We start from the raw sequence: 21,631 nt of genomic DNA, 5'->3' as shown, positions 1-21,631 counted from the left end.
GGTGGGGGGTGGGGGCGGAGGGAATGGGGGCGGGTGTTGAGGGAAGGCTCTCCGCAGGGAAGAGAGGTGGAAAATGTGTGGGGGAGAGGGGGTTTACATAGAATTTAGGAGGGAACAGAATCCAGGTGAAATAGACGGGCGATGGAATACAGCTGAAAATGGGGTGTGTGTGGAGTAGCACCTTGGGCGAATATGCAGTCAGAATCCAGGCGGATAATGGGGAGGGAGCAAAATTCAGGTGGAATATGGGGGGAACCCCAGAAGAACATGGGGGCTGGCGTAGGGAGAGGGGGAGTGTGCCCCCCACCCCCAATCTGGGAGAGCCGGATGGAAATAAGTGACTTGGGGAGGGGAGTGGAGGAGGGGCTGGTTTGAGAACTAGCATGACCGAGGCGGGGCTGGAATATGGAGGGAGGGAGGTGCTGCAAAGGGGAGGGGAAGGGGAGCCCAGAATCTCGAGGCCGTGTGGGGAGTGAGTGATGGGGAGCTGGGGTCAGGGAGGGAGGGGTCAGGCTGGCAGGAGTGTGGAATTTATTCCGTTAGTAGTTGTTGAGCGCTCACGACCTGCTTAGAGGAGGGAATGGGAAGGGGAGGAGACAGGGAGCGGCCAAAGTTTGTGGAGGTGAGGGAGGTACGTGTGTAAGGGGAGGGTTGAATTCGGGGAGAATATTCAGGGGCTTAATATGTGGGGTTTCGGGTGGAGGCTAATAAACATCAGGGCAGTTGGATGCGGCTGCTATTCTGGGGTGAGAAAGGGGGGTTTAGGTGGGGGCCTGCGGCGGGCCCGTTCTGTCTGCTCCCGGGAGTTGGGTACCACGCGTGAAGCGGAGCGGATCCTCAGGTGTTCCGCTGCTGCTTCCTGTGCCTTGGTGACCGGCACGGCGCGACCGCTGATTGGCTCACGCGCCTAAGGCGTGGCCTGTGGGCGGGGTCTAGGAACCCAGTGGGGCGGGCCAGTGCTGCCTGGCACCCACGTTGGGGGGGAGGGGTTTGTCTGCCCATAGGTCAGGGATTATTAACCTCGACCTCTGAATTTTAGAGAAGGAAAGCTCGATTGCGAGAGTATGAATTTTCTGGAGGAAGATGTCTCCACATTTCATTAGCACCTCCAAAGCACCAAAGACCCTTCCCCCCAATAATGTTAAGAGCTTGGGTCAGGAGACAGAGCGGTGCCTGTCAGGACATTTGAGGCTCAGGCGCCTATCCTTGGGCCTTTGAGTAAGGGGATCTGTGGGTGGGCCTGGGGGTGGTATCTGGGAGCCCCTGAAATTACTTGCAAAAGGTTATGGGCCTATTCCTCTATTTGGGGAGACTTCAGAGATCTTAGATTCTCAAGCGCTCAAGGGCTCTAAAAAGGTAACAATCACTGACCTAGAGTTTCAGGGCTCATCTTTTTCTGCCTCGCAATATTATATTTTCCAGTATCAGACTTTAGCCAGCCCTGGGGGTCTAGTGGTTAAGATTTGGGGCTCTCACTGCCGCAGCCCGGGGTCGGTTCCGGTCAGGGACCCACACCCCGTGCCTGTTGGTCGTCACACTGTGGGGGCTGCGTGTTGCTGGGATGCTGAAAGCTAGCTGGGATTTCAGATGCCAGCAGGGTCCCCCATGGCGGACAGGTTTCAGTGGAGCTTCCAGACTAAGACAGACTAGGAAGAAGGATCTGGCCACTGACTTCCGAAAAAACTGGCCATGAAAACCCTATAAATAGAAGCAGAGCATGTCTGATAGAGCGCTGGAAGGGGAGAGGATGGCACAGAAAGGCCAAGCAGGGCTCCACTCTGCTGTCCACAGGGTGGGTCGCTAGGAGTAGGAATCAACTTGATGTCACTAACAACGACAAATCAGACTTTAGGAAGGACTTCCTGGGGAAAGTGAGCAGACTAAAAGAGATGATGGAGAGAGAAGGAGACCAAGCATTGGAGGGGTCCCCATGATCTGGGTTGGGTGCAGCCCTGGGTGGCCCTGTCTTTGGAGCAGCTCTGGGGCTCTGGAGAGGGCCCTTTTTCTTGCTGAGCCTCAGTTTCCCCATCTGTGCACTGGGGCAGCGAATGGGCTTGTCTTATCTCTGTAGCCCCTTTCAAGCTCAGAAACAACAACAAGGTAATAATAATAGGGATGATGACGCCAGTATGTGTGGAGTGCTTGCGGTGTGTTAGGATGGTCACCTTCTGCCTCCCTCCCTCCAGGCCTCTGCTGGGAGAAGCCTTCCCAGCCACCTTGGCTAAAAGGGCAACCCCCACCCCAGCACCCCCTTTCCCCACTGCTTGACATTTTTCTACCTCTGCCTGTTGCCACCCTCTCGAGCATGGGGACATAGTCTGGTTTCTCATCATATCCCCAGCACCCAGGATGGCACATGTTTTAAAGATGAAGAATCTGGTTCCAAGAGAGGTTTATGACTTGCCCGTGTGTGCGCACATAGCTGAACGTGGATTTGAGCCACGCAGCCTGGGGCTCCCACTCTGAACCATCCCCGGGATCCAGGCGAGGGCGGAGGCCTGGCCCTCTCCTCCGGCTCCTGCTGGAACCAACAGTGTGTAGTCCTGTATTGGCTACGAGAAGGTACTTAGGCTGACGACAGAACTAATTAATAAAATCAATTAGGAATTCGGTGTGAATGCTTTCAGGGTGTCATTGATAATGGAGAGCACTGGCCGTTCTCTTGACTTGGACCGCTTTCCCTAGACAGCCATGTGCCTCGCTCTCTGACCTCCTTCCATTCTCTGCCCAAATGTCAGCTCCTCAGGGAGGCCCGCCCTGATCCTCTGTTTGAAATCTGTGCCCCACCTGACCTCAATCCTCTCTGTCCTCCTTTCCAGCTAGATTTTTCTCCACAAACATTTGCTGAATGAATGAATGAATGAATAATAAATATGTAGTGAGTGTAAGGACTCATCAATTAATAATCGATAGTATGAATCATGATTCTCTTGTTGGAAATCATATTTTCTTTTAGCCAGCATGTATTGGGCATAGCACTGTGCAGGGCACACTTTTAAGTGTTTTTATGTATATTGTCCGATTTAATCCGTATGACAACTCTATGAGGTAGGTGCCATTGTTATATCCATTTTCCAGATGAGGAAACTGAGGCCCAGAGAAGTGAAGTCTCTTTCCTAAAGTGCCACAGCTGGTAAATGGTGGAGCCAGGATATGAATTCTGGCCTTCCAGCTCCTGAGCCTGGGCTCTCAGCCCCTCTGGGTCTCTGTCTCCTCCCCTTCTCCAGTGACACTGGCCATGGACCAGCCAGCCGGCCTGCAGGTGGACTACGTCTTCCGGGGCGTGGAGCACGCCGTGCGGGTGGTGGTGTCTGGACAGGTGCTGGAGCTGGAGGTGGAGGACCGCATGACAGCCGACCAGTGGCGGGGCGAGTTCGATGCCAGCTGTGAGTGTGCCTGCCTGGGTGGGCTGGCCTGTCCTCCCCCCGGATCAGCTTCTCCCAGAAGATGAGGCCAGCCAGGATCCTGCCACCTGCCTCTTCTACCTGACCAGAAACTAAGGTGGGGAGGGGGTGTAGGGCTCGTTCCTCTGGCCAGAGGCCCCGGAGTTGGGGAAAGCTGGAGAGCTTGGATGCATTGCTCTTGGGCTGAGCAGGTGGTCAGACCTCAGGAAGGACTTTTCTCCCTACCCAGTCATCGAAGATTTGACTCACAAGACAGGGAACTTCAAACAGTTCAACATCTTCTGTAACATGCTGGAGTCGGCCCTCACTCAGGTAGGGGCCAGGGTTGGGGGCTGGAGGAGGTTTCCGGCCCCTGGACCCCTGGGGGGGTAGAGGCCCATCTGATGTATACAAGACCCTAGACCTTCTCTTTCATTGAAGGGACAGGGCTGTCTTTCTGTCTTCTTTTTCCCCAAATGTAAATGACTTATTCTAATAATAGTTGTTCTCACTTAGAAAATTCAAGTCATAGAGAAATGTGAAGAAGAAAGTAAAAATCACTCCACTCTTAATACTCAGTCCTGTTCATGTTTTGTTACTATTTTGGTGACAATCACTCCAGCCATTTCTCCATTTCTCTGTGCATTTGTGAGTATGTGTGTGTGCGTGTATTTGCAGATCTATAATTTTATATAGTTGATAGATCTCCCAAAGGCCTCCGTAACCTGCTTTTAAAAGATGCAGCAATATTTCATAAACATTTTGTCGCATCAGTGAATATAGCGAATCGTTCATTTTGTTTCCTGAGCATCTGCAGTCTGCCAGGCACTGTTGTTGGCACTGGGGATGCAGCAGGGGACAAAAGAGACAAAATTCCTGACTTCGTGAAGCGGACATTCTAGTGGGAGAGACAGACAGCTGAAAGAACACATAATGTCAAGCAGTTAAAAGTATTAATAGGAAAAAAAAAACCAGGTTGGAACTTAAAATGACAGGGATGCTGTTTAGACGTCATTTTGAAGCTAGGAACTACATTATTTTGCTGATTACAGATAAACTATGCACTCACAAAATTGTGATAATAGTAATGTGTGACTTAGAAAGTGAGAGTCCTGGGGCCGGCCCGGTGGTGGGGTGGTTAAGTTTGTGCGCCCTGCTTTGGTGGCCTGGGGTGCGCCAATTCAGATCCTGGGCACAGACCTACACGCCGCTCATCAAGCCGTGTTGGGGTGGCGTCCCACATAGAAGAACTAGAAGGACCTACAACTAGGATATACAATGTACCGGGGCTTTCGGGAGAAAACAAATGTGAGAGTCCCTCATGATCCCCTTTGTGTCCCCCACCCCAGACTGTTAACATTTCAGTATCTATCAGCAGAATAGCATAAAGGCCAAGAGCACGGACTCTGAATTCAGATTTACCACTGCCACTTACTAGCTAAGAGCCTGGCCCAGTTACTTCCCTTCCAGGCCTTAGTTTCCCGATCTGTAACGTGGGGACGATTGTAGTCCTTGTTTCATAGTGTTGTGAAGATTAAATAAGTTATACATAAAAAGCTTAGAATAGTGCCCAGCTCATAGTATGTGCTGTACAGTATTGTCTATTTTTATTGTCATTATCAACTTTTGAGTTTGTCGTCCTTGTTAGTGGTTGCTTACTATTCCATCATACCCATGCATCGTGGTTTATCTGACCCAGAGATTCTCAAACTTTTTGGTCTCATGCCCCCTTTATACTCTTCAAAATTATTGAGGACACCACAGAGCTTTGTTGATGCAGATTATAGCTGTCAATATTGGTTTGCCATGTTAGAACTTAAAACTGAGAAAAATTTAAAGCTAGGAATTCATTTAAAAATAACGATAATAAATCTGTTCTATGTTAACCTAAATCACATTTTAATAAAAAGTAAATTTTCTAAAACAAAAAAAATCAGGAAGAAATGTAGCATTGTTTTACCTTTTTGCAAATCTCTTTAATGTCTAGCTTAGCAGGAAACTTCTAGATTCTCTCTGTGCTTCTGCATTCCGTGTGTTGTGATAGGTTTTGGTTGAAGTAGATGCAGAAAAATGTGCCTCACACAGAAAAAGGAAAAGGAAAGGGGAATCCTTTCATAGCTTTTTCCGATAATCATGCATATCTGTCTTTGCTAACGCACTAAAACTGGACAGGTGGTCGTTTCTTAAAGGTTTGTTGCACTGTGGAATCTGAAACCATATTGGTAAACTTTTTGCGTTCTGTGACGTTAAAATCTGTTGAGGTGTCTTGCAGTTTGCTTGGGTCTTTTGCCCATTTTGTAACGTCACGGGTCGCTCATTTGGGAACTAATGTTCACTCAACTGTGCAGCTCTTCCCAATGTTGACACACCTCATTGTACGGTATCGGGAAGTCACGTCTGTTCATATCCTCACTTATCTCCCCAGGCAAGTCTTTCGGCTTTGAGAAGCTGTCACTCAGGCGCACGGTGGCGGGGAAAAGCTGTCCAAAACTCTCATTTTCGCTTTGAAGTTTGAATTTTATCATTGGCAACAAATACGGCTAGCTGTTTTTCTTGAAGTGACAGACTCACTTTGTTCATTTTTGAGAAAATGCCTGCCAAACTTGTGAGTTTGAATACCCATGGTTTTGTCTGTCAGTCGTTCTTTCGAGTCAAAATAGCATTCCCTGAAGAAGTGGCTGGTTTAGCTCGAAACCCGATGGCACAAGAGCTTCTCCTGGGACGACCATCATGCTCTGGTTTGCTGTGGGAGGCGCCCTTCCCATTTTGTCACACACAGGAATAAAAGGCTGTAGACTCAAGGGTCGAGATTCAATAAAAGTAATAATTTTTACAGCTTCATCAGGCCCATTCCTACGCTTCATTTCCTCTGGTTGATTGATTTGTTTGCATGTTTGTTTTTCCCTCCCTCCCGGCCACCCACTGACACTGCGTGGTGATGGAGAATACAACGACTGCTTGTACATTTAATGCCACTGGCTTGATTTCTACTAATGGGCACCAGCAGTTTTACTCACCATTACTGTTGCACGATCAATGCAAATGTCAACATAGCAAAAAAGGCAAATGGCATCTTAGTATTACTGTGCAAATTTTTTTTTTAATATTCAGTGAGTTTTTGTTTTTGTTCTTTTTTTTTTTTTGGTGAGGAAGATTGGCCCTGAGCTAACTTCTGTTGACAATCTTCCTCTTTTTTTTTTTTAAAATCCTCAAAGCCCCAGTACATAGTTGCATATCCTAGTTGTGAGTCCTTCTGGTTCTTCTATGTGGGACGCTGCCACTGCCTGGCTTGATGAGCGGTGCGAGGTCTGTGCCCAGGATCTGAACTGGCGAACCCCGGGTTGCCAAAGTGGAGCTTGCAAACTTGACCACTTGGCTATGGGGCTGGCCTCCTATGCAAATTGTTTTGACCTCACGGACTCCCTGAAAGGGCCACAGGCACCCCCAGGAGTCTGCGGATAACACTTGGAGAGCCACAGCACTGAGCTGCCCCTGTGGTTGAGCTTTTAGGTTCTTTCTGGTTTCTCTCTGTGATGACATCCTGTGCTAGCACCTGGGACAGGGCCATCCTGACCATGGGCCTCCGTGTAGGAAGGCCTAACTAGCCCAGAGGATGGCGAGTGGTGGCCCAGGTGTGTGGCGTGTGTGCTCTGGGTATGGCCACGAGGCAGCTCCTCCTCCCCTCTCCCGACAGAGCAGTGAGTCGGTCACCCTGGACTTGCTGACCTACACGGACCTGGAGTCCCTGAGGAACCGCAAGATGGGGGGCCGCCCGGGTGCCCTGGCCTCGAGGTCGGCTCAGCTCAACTCCAAACGCTACCTGATCCTCATCTACTCCGTGGAGTTTGACAGGTGGGGCCAGGGGCTGGCTCCAGGCCGGGCTGGCGGGCCGGTGGGAGAGGATGGGCGAGGCCTCGGGAGCCGCTGGTGCCCGGGGCACGGTGGGGAGGTTGCTTAAGCCTTGCCTTTGGCATCTTCAGTGTTGATGTTTGTATCGTGTTTGGCCACCGAGTAGCAGAATAGCCATCACCAGTGCCTTAAACAAGACGTCTATGTAGGTGGCTGTCACTCAACAGTTTCATTAGGGACTCAGGCTCCTTCTGTTTTTTTTCTTTTGTCATCCTTAATTTGTTGGCTTTTTGACCTCATCCTTAGCTCTTCATGGGCACATAATGGCTGCTGGACCTTCCGGCATTGCACCTGTATCAAAGTAAGAGGAAGAGGAACAGGGCTGTGCTTGCTATTTGCATCTACTGTTTTTATCAGAAAAAAAGTGTTCCCGGAAGACTCCCAGCAGATGTCCTACAATATTTGCCCAGAAATGCTCACATGTCCTTTCCCACAATATTTGGTCAGAAGTGGTCACATGCAAGGGAAGCCGGGAAAATGAATATCTGGCTTTCTAGCCTTGACAGTGGGAGGCAGCAAGGGAGGTGGGAGTTGGGAATGGCTGTTGGATAGCCGGGCGGCAGTGTCTGCCCCGCTTGCTAATAGCTCCTGGATTTTCTAATGGCAAGTTATCGATCTCTGAATAGCATCTGATGGGGCAGTTAATCGAGGCGTCCTGCCTCCCCCAGCCAAGGGGTGACCCTGAACCTGGCCTAGAGTCTCCCTCTGTGGAATCTGAGCTAGGCTGTGCTTGGCTGCAAGTCGCATGACAGCAGCGTTCACTCCACCAGCAGTGTGTGACAAGGAAGTTCCCCCAGGGCCATCCATCCCAGTGGTCCCTAAATTGCTACTGAAGAGGGTCTTGGGGGGCTGACGGGTGCACGGCGTATGAGGCCCCGGGTGGGGCTTGAAGCTGCGGGTGTGAGCTTCCTGGAATTGAGCGTTCTCTGAGGCTCTCAGGGTCTGACGGCTGCCCTCGGCATGGTTCTTGGCCTCTGAGACGCCACGGTTCTAATCCTCCTTCTCAGGATTCACTACCCGCTGCCCCTCCCGTACCAGGGCAAGCCGGACCCCGTGGTCCTGCAGCGCGTCATCCGCTCGCTGAAGGAGGAGCTGGGCCGGCTTCGAGGGCTGGATGGCCAGGACGCTCGGGACACCCGGGAGACGGAGATCTGGCACCTGCGGGAGCAGTGAGTCTGGGAGGGGCGGGGTGGGGGCTCTGGGGGTGCATCCCGTCACGCGCTGTGACGGCCCTGTCTCAGCCCTGTAGGTAGGGTGGCCGTCTTCATTCACCCACCATTAATTCTGAGCCCCTCCTCCGTGCTCACCTGGGGTGGGTGGTTCTGCGGACACGGTGGTGACCGAGACCATCCTGGGCCTGCCCTCCTGGGCCTCCCAGTCCAGTGGGGGAGACAGAGCTGTCTGTAGGTAGCGAAGACTCAGAGTGGGCAGGGCGGGGGACCCTGCCTGGTAAGGGGGGCTGTTCCAGGCAAAGGGAACGTGTGCAAAGACGGGCTGGGAGTTAGGGCGATGTTCAGCGCCCCTTTTGTGCTAGCCCCCTCCTGCCCCCCGTGGTGGCCAGCTCAGGGGGCACGTAGATGTTGGTCACATCGCCGCTGGGTGTGTCATTGCAGACGGAGATGGGGTTATGCAGGAAAGGGAGCCTGTGCTCTGGGCTGCTGGGACAGGAACCTGCTGGGGTCTTGGGGTGGAGCAGGCAGAGGGGGTGGGGAAGGGTGTTCCGGGCAGAGAGAACGGCATGTGCAAAGGCCTTGTATGAGGCAGCATGTGGTGAGACGGGATGGAGAGAGTGAAGCGGGCAAAACAGAGGCTCTTGGCCTGTTCACTGAGGTCTGCTGGGTGCAGAGGGTTGTGGGGAGCTGAACTGGGGCCTCCGGCTCGCCTGGAGGAGGCCCTGCCCACTGGGGAGGGCTAATACTATTTTTAGTAATAATAATACCATCAGTAGCTAATGTTTGTTGAGCATTTAACTGTGTGCCAGGGCCTCTGCTCTGTGCTGTAGGATTTAATTCCTTGAATCCTCATGAATTAGGCACCGCTATCATCCCCATTTTCCAGAGGAGGAAATGGAGGCCCAGAGAAGTTAGAGAGCTTGCCCCGGGTCGCACAGGGAGCAATATGGCCAGGCTAGACCTTGAATCTGGTGGTTCCCCAGCCACTGTTCACTGCAGGACTGAGTGCTCAGTGCCGACAGAGAGGACCAGCCTTCTCCTGTCCCGGGAGTGGGAGGGAGCCCACGGCACTGGGGAACCCTGTGGGTCTTCCTGGAGGAGCTTGGCTGTGCTCCCCTGGCAGGCAGGATGACCTTCATCCTCAGGTCATTCTTAGGATCTGCCCTTGAGTCTTGAGAAAGAGTGTGTGTCTCCCCCAGGCTGGCCACAAGGTGGCGCCCTCTGCCCTGCGCTCCTGCAGCTGGCCAGTGGCTTCTCCCTCCTCCCAGTGTGGAGTTAGGGAGTTTGGGAAGACCCCAAGGTTCATTTGTTTATTTATCCAGCGTTTCTCGAGTTCGCACTGTGCGCCAGGCACCCTGCCGGCACCAGTTAGTGTTTACTGAGCCCTCACGCAGTGCCAGAGATGGTCTGAGCGCTCTTCATGGACCCCTACCCGCTGAATGGTAGCTGTTATCCTCCCACTTCCTGGAGGTGTGAAGTGCGGCTCCCCGAGGTCACCCATCTGTGATAAGTGGAGGAGAATTGGACACAGTCAGCGCAGGTTCCTCCACAGTGACCAGACAGCTGGAGACGCGGCACGGAGTGAGGGTCTGGACAGAAAACAGACACAACGCTAAATGCCATCTAGGAAGCTAGGAGGGAAGGTGCAGAGGGCCGGAGAGCAGAGAACGGAGGGACCCAGCCTAGTCTGGCTCAGGGTGATGTTTGAAGGATGAGTGGAGTCATTCCTGCCAGGGAGGAGGAGGAGAGAGTGTTCTGGAAGGCGGGAATCACATTTGCAAAGAGGAGCTTGGCTGGAGCACTGTGGGAGAGGGAGCGGGGAGGAGAGGAGGGGAGGAGGGAAGTCAGCCGGAAGGGGCTGAATGGGAAGCTCCCTGGAGAGCGTGGGGGAGCCATAGACTAAAAAAAAAATTTTATTAGGAAAAATTCCAGACTCGCAAAAGTGGACAATTCTAACGCGCTTGTACTTATGCGCCAGCTTCCATGGTCATCCACTTTGTGTCCATCTTGTTTCGTCCACGCTCTCCACTCCCGAGAAGCAAATTGCAGACATCATTTCTTCTCTGTAAACACTTCAGTATGTGTCTTTAACATATAAAGACGTTTAAAAAGAAACACAAGCTCTGTTATCACATCCAGCAAAATTAACAAAATTCCTTGATGTCATCTGATCCCCAGTGTGTGTGTGTTGACCCTTCTCTCATTATTTGGCAAATGTCTTTTTGGAATTGGCTTGTGTTGACTCAGAATCCACATATGGCCACACATTGCAGTTTATGGATGCGTTTCTCAAATCCCTTTTAATTGATTACAATCTCCCCCTTTTTTCGCGCTACTTACTTGTGGAAGAAGCCAGATTATTTGTCCGGTGGAGTTTCCCACCATCTGGATTTTGCTGATTTTCTTTCCATGGTTATTAAACCTATAGGCTAATCAGAGTCAGGTGTTTGGCGAGACACCATCCTCGGTGGTGCTGTGTCCTTGCCTACTGTCACGGGGCGTTGGGGCTGATGAGTTCCGATGTTGACAGCTGGATCCCTGTCTTATAAAGCGCCCATCAGCCCAGCGGCGGTTCACCCTGGCTGCACATTAGAATCAGCTGGGGAGCTTTGAAAAATCCCTGTGTTCCTGCTGCCCCCGAGACGGAGCACTTCCATCAGGCTCTCGGGGGTGACGGTGGACCTCTGCTGGGCTGCTGGAACTTTGTGACATTGCAAGTCAGGCTTCTTCCTACTTGACTTTCATATCGCGAAAAGCCGTACACACAAAATAAAGAGTATAAAATGCAGATGTACAGCTTTACAAGTTGTCATAAAGCCAGCATCCGTCTAACTACCAGGTTCAGAAATTGAAAGGCTTTTCCCAGGAGAGACACCTCCCCCCGCCTCGCCCCCAGGTCACCACTGTCCCAAATGCTCTGACTCTCACTCTCTTGCTTTCTTCCTGGTGTTGCTGCGAAACTATGCATCCTTAAACAATATAACTTAGTTTTCTCTGTTTGCCCTTTATATAAGTGAAATGATTATGTCCTGGATTTTTGCATCTGGATAATTTTGCCTAACATATTTAAGATTGATTTATGCTGTTTCATGTAGCTGTCATTCACTCATTTTCATTGCTGAATATTATCTCATTGAAGGAGTCTGCCACAGTTTAAGTAAACATCCCGTGGAAATTGGTCATTTCCAATTTGGGTCTGTGACACCCACCTGCGTGCACACAGAGTACTTCGGACGTGCATCTCCGTGTAAATGAGCATGTGTCTCTGGGGAGACACCCAGGAGTGGAGTTGCTTTTCCTTAGGCCATATGTATCTTTAAGCTACTAGATAATGCCAAACCCAGACTGCTTGTCAGAGTGCTTATAACGTTTTGTGGCATCTCTTGGTACTTGTAATTTGCATTTCCCTAATTACCGAGGGGTTGCATTTCCTCCTTTGTGATTGCCTATTCTCCTATCTTGTCTGTTTTGCTTGTGGTCCTCTTTTTCTCATTGATTTCCAAGAGTTCTTCATACAGTCTGGGCCCTTTGTTAATTTTGTGTTTCAGAAAGCTCCTCCGCCCTTATAGCTGGCCTTTTTGCTCTCATCCTAGTGCCTTTCAATAAACAGGTTCTTAATTTTTATGTAGACTAATTTATACATTTTTTCTTTACAGTGAGTAATTTTTATGTCTTGTCTTAGCAATCCCTTCCTCCCAGTGTCATGAAGACATCCTCCTATGTCATCCTCTACAGTTCTTTGTGTCTCGCTTTTCACTATATCTACCATCCACCTGGAATTGGTTTTTAGTGAGGTAGATGTCCCTTCGTATTTTTTTCATATGGCTAGTCAGTCATCCCAATGCTGTTTATTGAAAAGAGCATCCTTTCCCTCTTGTCACTTTTATCACACGTTTTGTTTATCTATAGTTGAGGTTCTGTGCTCTGCAGTCTCTGATTTGTTTATCCTTGTGCCGGCACTGCACTGTTATAATTACTGTAGCTTTATAATTAGTCTGATATTGGGTAGAACAAGTTCTCTTCCTTTCGTTGTTTCTTTTCAAGAATTTTTGGGTTATTCTTGCCAATGTGTATTTTCATATAAATTTTAGAATCAAGAGGTTTTTCAAGACAAACACATAAAACTGTTGGAACTTTTCTTGGTATCCCATTGACTCTACAGAACGATTCAGGGAGAGACATTTTCCTAGGGAGTATTCCAATCTGTAAACAGAGCGTCTCTCTACATTTATTTAGGTCTTATTTAATGTCTCAATAATGTTGTTGCATCACACTTTTTGGTAGATTTTTGCCATCTTTGGATGCTTTTGTTAATGGTTTATTTACGTTAAATATAAACCATATTGATGTTTGTAGAATTGATATTGATTTTGTATCTAGTAACTTCAGTCAGCTTATTAGTTCTAATAATTTATCTGTAGATTCTTTTTGATTTTCAATGTCTATAATCATTTCATCTGCAAAGGACTGTTTTTTTAATTCCTTCTCAATCCTTAGCTTTCATTTGTTTTTCTTGACTTATTGCACTGGCTGAGACCTCCAATACAATGTTGAGAAGAAGCAGTGATAGGTGGCATCCTTGTCTTGTTCTTGACTGCAAAAAGTAAATTCACTGTTTTACCAAAAATGTGGGTGTCTGTTTGTTTTTCAGATCTGTAATTGATGTTGATTTTCAGGCAAAGTAGGAACAGCTGTGTTAATATATAGTTTTAGCAGCTATTGATGATCAGTCCTAGATAGATTTTTCATTAGGGGTTGGAAATGGGTAATGATCTAATTCTAGAATTCTTTTTGCTTTTGTTAGCTGGAATTCTTCAATAAAGAAAAGCATTCTTTCCTGGGGCTGGCCTGGTGGTGTAGTGGTTAAGTTTGCATGCTCTGCTTTGGCAGCTTGGGGTTCGTGGGTTTGGATCCCGGGTGTGGACCTACGCATTACTCATCAAGCCATGCTGTGGTGGCGTCCCACATATAAAATAGAGGAAGACTGGCACAGATGTTGCTCAGGGTGAATCTTCCTCAAGCAAAAATAGGAGGATTGGCAACAGATGTTAGCTCAGGGCCAATCTTCCTCACCAAAAGAAAGAAAGAAAGAAAGAAAAGCATTCTCTCATCAACTATTTGGTTCCTCTGAGGTACATTTCCTATGGTAAAGGCATGATCAATGCTTGATTTTTTTCCTTTATTTAACTTTTTTCAGAATAATGAGTTGGTTCCCTCACTTCCTCCATGGAGATCAATGAGTTTGGTTTTGTTTTTAGTATGATGAACTCATGAATTTAAACTTAACTGATGTTATGTTGGTTTCCTATGGCTGCTGTGGCAAACTACCATGAACTTGGTGGCGTAAAACCACAGGAATTTATTCTCTTAAGTTTTGGAGGCCCGAAGTCTGAAGTCCTGTTCCCTGGGCTGAATGAAGGTGTCGTCTGGGCAGTGCTCCCACAGAGGCTCTAGGGGAGAAGCCATTTCTTGCCTCTTTCAGCTTCTGGTTGCTTTCGCCGTGACCACATCATTCTAATCTCTGCCTCTGGGTCACATTGCCTTCTCCTCTTCTGTGTCTAGTCTTTCTCAGCCTCTGTTGTATAAGGACACTCATGATTATATTTAGGGCTCACTCTATCCAGAATAATCTCATCTCAAGGTCCGTAATTTAATCAAATCTATAGTCTTTTTTTTTTTTGCCGTATAAGGTGATATTCGGAGGTTCTAGGGATCAGGACATGGATGTATTTTGGGAGGGTGTTACTCAGCCTACACAGGTGTGCTTTAGTCCGTTATCATTGCAGGTGTTCTTTCTGATGCTAATATTGTGTTATCTTCAGCCTCTAGGAACACCTTCGTGTTATCTCCTACATGTTGGTCCTTTTGAAATGACCCCAGTCATCTTTGATGACTTCCATGTTTTCTCGCATGTCAAGATGTCCCAGATGTTCTTGTGCCTTTCCAGCCTCAGAACCGGTATAAGTAATTTTTCCAAGGAGCTCCAGTTTCTTTTAGTGGGAAATTGTATTTAGAGACCACAGTCTGGTCATTAGGGGTGCTCATTGCCATTAGGTTGACGTTGCTTTTAGGCCTTTTTGGGTGGAAGGAGCCAGGAAGTAGACACATTTTTAGAAAGAGAAAAATGATGTCTGTGCTTCTCTACCTCGTTGATTTGTATGTCTTTCTTCATGCTGAAAATCTTAGTTTCTAGTAATAATAGCATAATTATTATTTGCTTCCTCCTAATACCAAGATAACTGCTAATAATAAGAGTAGTGAATGAAGTTTAAGACTTATTTGCAGTTCATTTTGTCCTTAGGCTCTGTCCTACTTGCTAAAATGAAGGCTTTTTTGTGACTTGATATAATACTCCAGTATGCCACCGAGTTTGACATACACTTAGATCTTTTTTATTTTATTTTATTTTTTTAAGATTTTTTTTTAATTTTTTCCATTTTTCTCCCCAAAGCCCCCCAGTACATAGTTGTATATTCTTCGTTGTGGGTCCTTCTAGTTGTGGCATGTGGGACGCTGCCTCAGCGTGGTCTGATGAGCAGTGCCATGTCGGGGCCCAGGATTTGAACCAACGAAACACTGGGCCGCCTGTAGCGGAGCGCGCGAACTTAACCACTCGGCCACAGGGGCAGCCCCTACACTTAGATCATTTTGAGCCACTTTTAAAATGTTTAGGGATTGTTTTCATTAAAATTCATGTATGTAAACTATTTTTGTAGTTCCAAAGTCAAAACTGAAAAAGAGGGTACATTCAGAGGGGTCCAACTTGTCGCCCTGTTGCCACCTCTGTTCCTCCTTTCGTCATCGGTAACCTACTTTTTAAAGTTTTTGATTTATCCTTATATATTTTTGAAAATATGAACATGTATAACTTATAATTCCCCTCTTTTCTTTCACATAAAGAGACGTAATAAACATTGTGCTTCACTGTTTTTAAACGTACATCCTGGCCGTCATTTGGTGACAGGATATAGAGATCTTCATTCCTTTCTACAGTTTGGAAACTCAACTATCTTTGTTGACACACATTTCGGTTGTTTCCACGCTTTTGCTATTACAGATGGTGCTGCAACGAATAGCCTTGTGTGTCGATCTTTTTCTCAAGGAAGGGTTTTGAGCACAGTAATGACCTGATCGGACGTGCATTTTAGAAAAAGTCCTCTGGGGAACGGGAGGCGGTGAGACCTAGCTGGGAGGCCAGAGAGGCGGCGGGGGCCAGGAGCTCAGGGCTAGGCTTTCAGGGGTATAGAGAAGGACGGATGGATGACGTATTTTGAACTCACACGGCTGTGCCCTCCCTGTGGGATGTTGGGGTGATGTGGTCTCACGCGGAGGAGCTGGAGGACGGGAGATGATGGGACCATGGGGGCAGCTGGGAGGGATGGGAAGGGGGAGGTGAAGCGGCGCGTGCCCAGCCCCGCGGAGGGGTGAGGATGATGGGACCGCCCCCCAGCTCTGGCTCTCCCTCTTCCACCCAGGGTGTCGCGCTTGGCGTCCGAGAAGCGCGAGCTGGAGGCGCAGCTGGGTCGCTCCCGCGAGGAGGCGCTGGCCGGGCGCGCGGCGCGCCAGGAGGCCGAGAGCCTGCGCGCGCTCGTGCGCGGCCTGGAGCTGGAGCTGCGGCAGGAGCGCGGCCTCGGGCCCCGCGGGGCCGGCCGCCGCGGCCAGGAGTGCCGCCGCCTGGCCAAAGAGGTGAGGGGGCGGGCGGCGGAGGGGCGGCCGTGGGGGCGCAGGCCGCGGCCTCAGTGGGGACCTCTGCGCCCCTGTTCCATCCCCGCAGCTGGAGGAAGCGAAGGCGTCGGAGCGGAGCCTGCGCACGCGGCTGAAGACGCTCAGCAGCGAGCTGGCGCTGTACCGGAGGGGGTGAGGGCGGGGCGGGCGCGGGGCCTGGCAGGTGGGCGGGGCCGACGTCCGGCGTGGGAGGTGCCCGGAGCGTGGAGGGGGCGGGTGGCCTGAGAGTGGGCGGGGATGGAGGGGTAGGAGGGGCATAAGGGGCTGAATGGGACAGAGGGACGTACTCTGGGTTCGGTGGGCGGGGCCGGTGGAGAGATGGCAGGGCTGGAGGCGGCCTCAGGAGGCTGGGCCTGCAGATGGGGACCCGAAAGGGGCGGGGCCTGAGCGTCTAGTGGAGCGAGAGGGCGGGGCCCGGGAGATGGGGATCTGGACCAGGTCCTCTGGCATTTATGGGGCTGGGTGGTGGAAAATTGGGAATGGTTTCCATGGCGCTGGGGGACACCTCAAGAAGGGTCCTGTGCACGGGGTGTGCTGGATGTAGGGAAGTGATAGACGGGTTCTTCTAGGGGGCTCTGTGGGGCTCCGAGAGGGGTGGAGCCCGGGAGAAGGTGTCTATGAGGGTGGTGTGCAAGGGCGGGAACGGCTAGGAGATGATGGGGGGCTGGACCTGAAGGTTTGGACACGGTTCGATCCGGGAAGGGGCTTGGGATGCGAGTGTCCTGGCCGGCGGGAAACCGACGGTGCGTCCTGGGCTGCAGGAGACGGACTCCGCCGGTGGGGCCGCCCGCGGCCCGGGAGGATCGGGGCTCGTCGTCCCGGGAGCGCTCCACGTCGCGTGGCCGCGGCGCCGCCCGCTCGTCCTCCCGAGAGAGCGGCCGGGGAGGCCGGGGTCGAGGCCGCCCTGCCCGCCCCTCGCCCTCGCCCACAGGTGTGTGCCGGGCGCCCGTGGGAGGGGGTGGAACGGACTGGAACGCGGAGGAGCCATCCCGTAACCCCGCCTCCTCTTCTCTCCACCCCCGCCCCGCCCCCGTCCTAGGTGGTCGCGTGCCCCGTTTCGACCCCACAGCCTTTGTGAAAGCCAAGGAGAAGAAGCAGAGAGAGATCAAGATGAAGTTAGCGCGCAGTTCCCCTCTCCTGCCCATACCCCGCCCCTTTGCCTGGTCCCCTGACCTGTGCCCTCATCTATCCCGGTCTCCATCACCTGTCTCCATCACCTGTCGCCTGCTCCATCTCTCCCCTTCCCCTAGCGGCTCCCTCTTCTCACCTGACACCCCCCTGGCACGGTCTGTGACTCCGCATGCTTTCTCCCTACTTAGGCCACGTGACCTCAGGCGGGTCACCGGCCTTGGCTGTGGTCCCCGGGGGCGCAGCGCCGCCCTTCCCCATATTGCTTGGGCGCACAGGCGGGCGTCTCCTTCCCGCTCCCCAGGCAGCAGCAGCGGAACCGACTGGGCAGCGGAGGAAGCGGGGACGGCCCGTCCATCTCCTGGTCTCGCCAGACTCGGGCCCCCGCCGCCGTGAGCGGCCGAGGGGACGCGGCCAACCGCTCGCGGAACCGCAGCTCCTCGGGTAACGGGGCGGAGCGCGGCCGGCGGGCGGGCGGGGCGGCGGGCGGGGCGGAGGCTCAGCGCGTCCTTCTCCCCCTAGTGGACAGTGTGCGCAGCCGCGGCTCGTCCGCCAGCTCCTGCAGCGAGTTGGAGGATTTCTCGGAATCGCTGCCTAGAGGGTAAAACTCGGGCTGGGGACCGACCGCCTCCAGCGGGTGTCTGGGGAGACTGGAAACAGTCTTCTGCGGGGAAACTGGGTGCTGGAGCCTTGAAACCACGGAGGGCGGGGTGGGAGGGCCCAAAGACCCCCCAATGGTCCCTGATTCCTCCCTCCCCCAGCGCTGGCCGCCGCGGGAAGCCGCCCAGCCCCACCACCTGGAGCGGGTCCAGCAGGGTGCGTGTCCTTCTCGGGCCCTGGAGGAGGTGGGGCGGCATGACACCACCGGAAGCCAGGTTGGGGGGATGCTGGGGGCAGAGGACGCTGGTCAGAGCACCTGCTCTGGCCTCAAATTGCCGGATCTCAAACCTGGCTCCCCATCCTGTCATGTCTGACTCACGGTAGTTACTTAGTTCTCCGTGCCTCGGTTTCTTTATCGGTGAAGTGGGGTTGGTTAGACTATTCACGTCAAGGGTTCTGGGGCAGATGCGAGGAGGTCATTTTGCACAGAGGAAGTGCCCCTTAGGTGCCAGCCTTCATTTTTTCTGAGGTCTTTAGGTTCAGAATTTCCGGTAGGATGTAGGGGGCAGGAATAGAGGGAGGGTGCCTCACCCCCTCGTGCCTCCCCCAGCAGCAGAAGGCCACGCCCCTGGAACGCGGCCGCCATCAGAGACGCCTGGCCCATTCGGGGGGCTGGGTCCCCATCAAAGGTGAGCCTGGGCCTCCTCCTCCCCCCACCTGCCCCAGGGCGTGCTGGGATGGCGCCCAGGGCGCTGGTTGGCCGCGAGCTCCCGGGGCTCAGGCCCCTCCCAGCCCCAGCGCCCCCTGCTCACGCAGACTACAGCTCGGACCACCAGGCGGCCGACATGGCCGAGATAGACGCCCGCCTGAAGGCCTTGCAGGAATACATGAGCCTGCTGGACACGCGGTCGTGACCGGCGAGGGGAGCCGGCCCCTGCACCCCCATCCCCCGGGAGTCGGCGTGGGGCGGGGCCTGCGTCCTTCCAGCACCTCCCATTCTGGGAGGTTGGGGCCTTGAGGGAGGCAGAGACGGAGGGACGCGGGCTGCAGGACACAGGGTCACAGTGAGTGCATCTTTATTGGAGGGGGAGGCAGGGGGTTTCTGACTGGGTGAGGGAGACAGGGCCTCAGTATCGGTAGTGTGGCCAAGTCTGGATGATTTCATAGAGCTGGTCACCTGGAGAGAGTGTCTGCTGCACGTCCCGGTGTCCTTTGACCTCATAGTTGGGACTCAGGGCGCCCCGAGCCATGCCACAAGCCAGCAGACTCTGGGCTGCCCTGAGGGCTCGTTGGGGGGGCGCCCGATCTAGGGAGGCAGAGGCAGGAGTCAGGCTGGGCCCTGGACAAGCAGAGGTCCAGGGGGCAGTGGTTCCCATGGTGCCCTCCCAGCTGGGGCCCACAACCAGCTCTGCCACTCCCTAGTCGTGGCTCCACCTCTCTGTGCCTCAGTTTCCTCACTGTGAAAGGAGAGAATCATGGCAGCTGGCCCCAGGGCTGTGGGACGATAACATGTCACTTTGTGCACAGAGGAAGCCCTTAGCAAGGGTCAGCTGTCAAGATCCTTGCTGAGCCTCCTTTCTCGGCCCCAGACCTCGGGCTCCTGCCCACAGGGTAGCGGCCATTCACCCTGCACTCCTTCGGGGCCGTGGACGGACCCAAGACCCTGGTACAGATGACCGAATCCTCCCCAGGACCGCGGGCTAGAAACGGTCATGTCCAGAGGGGACAATGAGGCTCTGAAAAGCAGGTCACTAGCCCGAGGTCACAGAGCTTGTAGGTGGCAGAGCCTCTGAACCACCACCCACCACGCCCTGCGGTCCCCCAGGCCCCATGTCCGCGCCTGTCCCGACGGCTGGACAGTCACTTACCCATGTAGTTACCCATGAAGCTGATGCTGATGGACTTGGAGTTCCAGGTGGGACCTGAGTGGGCGCCCTGAGTGTCCCAGCCCCGGCCCTCATACACAAGCCCGTCTTCTCCGATCAGGAAGCTGTGGGGTGGGGGGTTGAGGAGTGAGGAGGGGTTTCCTGGGGAAGGAACCCCTGTCCCTCCTCCACTCAGCAACCCTGAGTCACTACTGCCTCTATTCTGCGGATGGAGAATCAGAGAGGTGCAGAGCTGCTCACGGTCACGCAGCGGGTCAGGGGCACAGTCAGGATTTTCACCCAGGTCCCCGTGACTCCCACCCACACGGTCTGACTCCTTGCTCTCTCCTGCCTCCCTGGAGAATCTGTCCTGCTCTCGATGAGTCCTCGCATGCGGTCCTCCGAGGCAGGCCCTGTGTCATCCCCACTTTAAGCTGAGGAAGCAGAGACGTAGGAAGAGAAGTGATTTGCCCGAGGTCACGCCCTGTGACCCCTGCCTCTCAGAACTCGCCACCAAGGAGCTCTTCCACCGTCACCCGAGCCCCTTGCTGCTTCCTGCTCCGTGCTGGGGTCCCCTGAGTGACGGGATCAGGGACTCAAGGGCTGGCACCACAAGCAGACCAGACCCTGGAGCCCCAGCATCCACCTGTGAGCTTTCCAGTCCCGGCAGGCGATCCTTAAGACCCCTCGTCCCCCTGGTCTTGGTGGAGCGAGTCTGACTGGTATGTGGATGAACCAGAGGAGCAGCACGTGAGCCGCAGTGTCTGCTTCCCCAGCCCTCGGCCCCCAGGGTCCCCAGTGATGCACAGAATGTCAGAACTTTCCCCTCTGGGTCCTGAACCTGCCACTTCGGAAGCCAGACTCTCAGAATCTGGCTGTGAAGAGACTAGAAATGCCACAGTGACACTTCCCCCCAATCACTCCCCCAGGACTAGGTGGTCATGGTCCTGCCACAGCCACAGCCCCTGGAAGGCATCGCGGCTCCCTGTGCGTTTCTTTATGGAGGCGTCTCCCCGAAACCTCAGCCCCACAGCAGGGGGCACGGTCAGGAGCCCATTCTACAGATGAGGAAACTGAGGCTCAGAGAGGATGTGATGTGACGAGGAAGGGGATTCAGAACGTTTGAGTCAGACTCTGAGCCCTAAAACTTGAGAACCGAGTTCAGTCTGCTTTTCTGTAAGGCGACTGAGGCCAGAGGCTGCGGCCCAGGCTCGGCTCTGCTGATTTCATGGAAACATCTAGAATGGCGCACCTGACTCTTGGGAACAAAACCTTGATGTTGGGGCCTTTGAATCGTAAGATTAGAGCCTGAAGCGCTGGGGATACCCGTGGAGGCTTCTAGATTTCTCTGGTTGAGGTCCTCAGACCCCCTGGCCTCCCCTCGCCCTCCCGAAGCAGTTAAGGGTGGGACCTGGGGACCTGTGTTCCCAGAAGGGGATTCTGGGGCGGCCTGAGGTCTCAGAACCTGTGGGGTCAAACGCTCTCTGGCAGTGGGACCCCGTGTGCTGGACCCCAGCCTGTCACCCTGGACAGGACGCTGGTGGCATGGGCCCCAGAGGCTAACCCGTCCCTGTTCCTGCCCCTCGCCCTGGAGTCTGTCCCCCCACAGCAGCCAGAGGGCGCTCCTTCCACTGCTAAGCCCCGACCATCCCAAGGCGCCCGCCTTCTCAGAGCAGAGCCACGTCCTCCCTGTGGCCCACTAGGCCCTCCGACCCTCCTCATGCCATCCTGGCCTCTGTCCCTCAGGGATGACCCACGTACTGGCCTCAGGGCCTTTGCCCCACCCGCTGTCCTCCTAGCTCACTGCACTCTTCCCTCAGCTCCCCCATCCTCTTCCTTTTTATTGTCA

General features: G+C 53.1%; 2 protein-coding genes across 8 annotated transcripts in view; one reads left to right on the top strand and one right to left on the bottom strand.

Moving 5' to 3' along the window:
- CCDC61 (coiled-coil domain containing 61) overlaps positions 1-18,896 on the top strand; it is a 23,088-nt gene extending 4,192 nt beyond the window's left edge. For 2 of the 7 annotated variants that reach the window (XM_046683951.1, XM_046683950.1), the window contains exons 2-14: positions 3,228-3,386; positions 3,634-3,716; positions 7,078-7,235; positions 8,300-8,461; positions 15,940-16,150; positions 16,239-16,321; positions 16,951-17,120; positions 17,229-17,304; positions 17,622-17,761; positions 17,840-17,918; positions 18,079-18,133; positions 18,528-18,606; positions 18,734-18,895. In XM_046683951.1, the coding sequence (XP_046539907.1) occupies positions 3,239-3,386; positions 3,634-3,716; positions 7,078-7,235; positions 8,300-8,461; positions 15,940-16,150; positions 16,239-16,321; positions 16,951-17,120; positions 17,229-17,304; positions 17,622-17,761; positions 17,840-17,918; positions 18,079-18,133; positions 18,528-18,606; positions 18,734-18,831 (1,542 nt within the window). In that variant the 5' untranslated portion in view covers positions 3,228-3,238 and the 3' untranslated portion in view covers positions 18,832-18,895. Of the gene's footprint in view, positions 1-3,227; positions 3,502-3,633; positions 3,717-7,077; positions 7,236-8,299; positions 8,462-15,939; positions 16,151-16,238; positions 16,322-16,950; positions 17,121-17,228; positions 17,305-17,508; positions 17,762-17,839; positions 17,919-18,078; positions 18,134-18,527; positions 18,607-18,733 lie in introns of those variants that run through there. The other 5 variants (XM_046683952.1, XM_046683954.1, XM_046683953.1 and 2 more) reach the window with 5 other exon arrangements.
- A 111-nt stretch (positions 18,897-19,007) lies between these two features.
- Positions 19,008-21,631, bottom strand: part of PGLYRP1 (peptidoglycan recognition protein 1) — a 3,312-nt gene continuing 688 nt past the window's right edge. Inside the window, exons 2-3 of the mRNA XM_046683956.1 lie at positions 19,786-19,907; positions 19,008-19,223 (exon numbers count right to left, since the gene is read on the bottom strand). Coding sequence (XP_046539912.1) covers positions 19,045-19,223; positions 19,786-19,907 — 301 coding nt within the window. The 3' untranslated portion in view covers positions 19,008-19,044. The remainder of the gene's footprint in view (positions 19,224-19,785; positions 19,908-21,631) is intronic.

The sequence above is a fragment of the Equus quagga genome, chromosome 13 (assembly GCF_021613505.1).
Source record: "Equus quagga isolate Etosha38 chromosome 13, UCLA_HA_Equagga_1.0, whole genome shotgun sequence".
Taxonomy (NCBI): Eukaryota; Metazoa; Chordata; class Mammalia; order Perissodactyla; family Equidae; genus Equus; species Equus quagga.
This window is presented reverse-complemented; position numbering and strand designations above follow the sequence as displayed.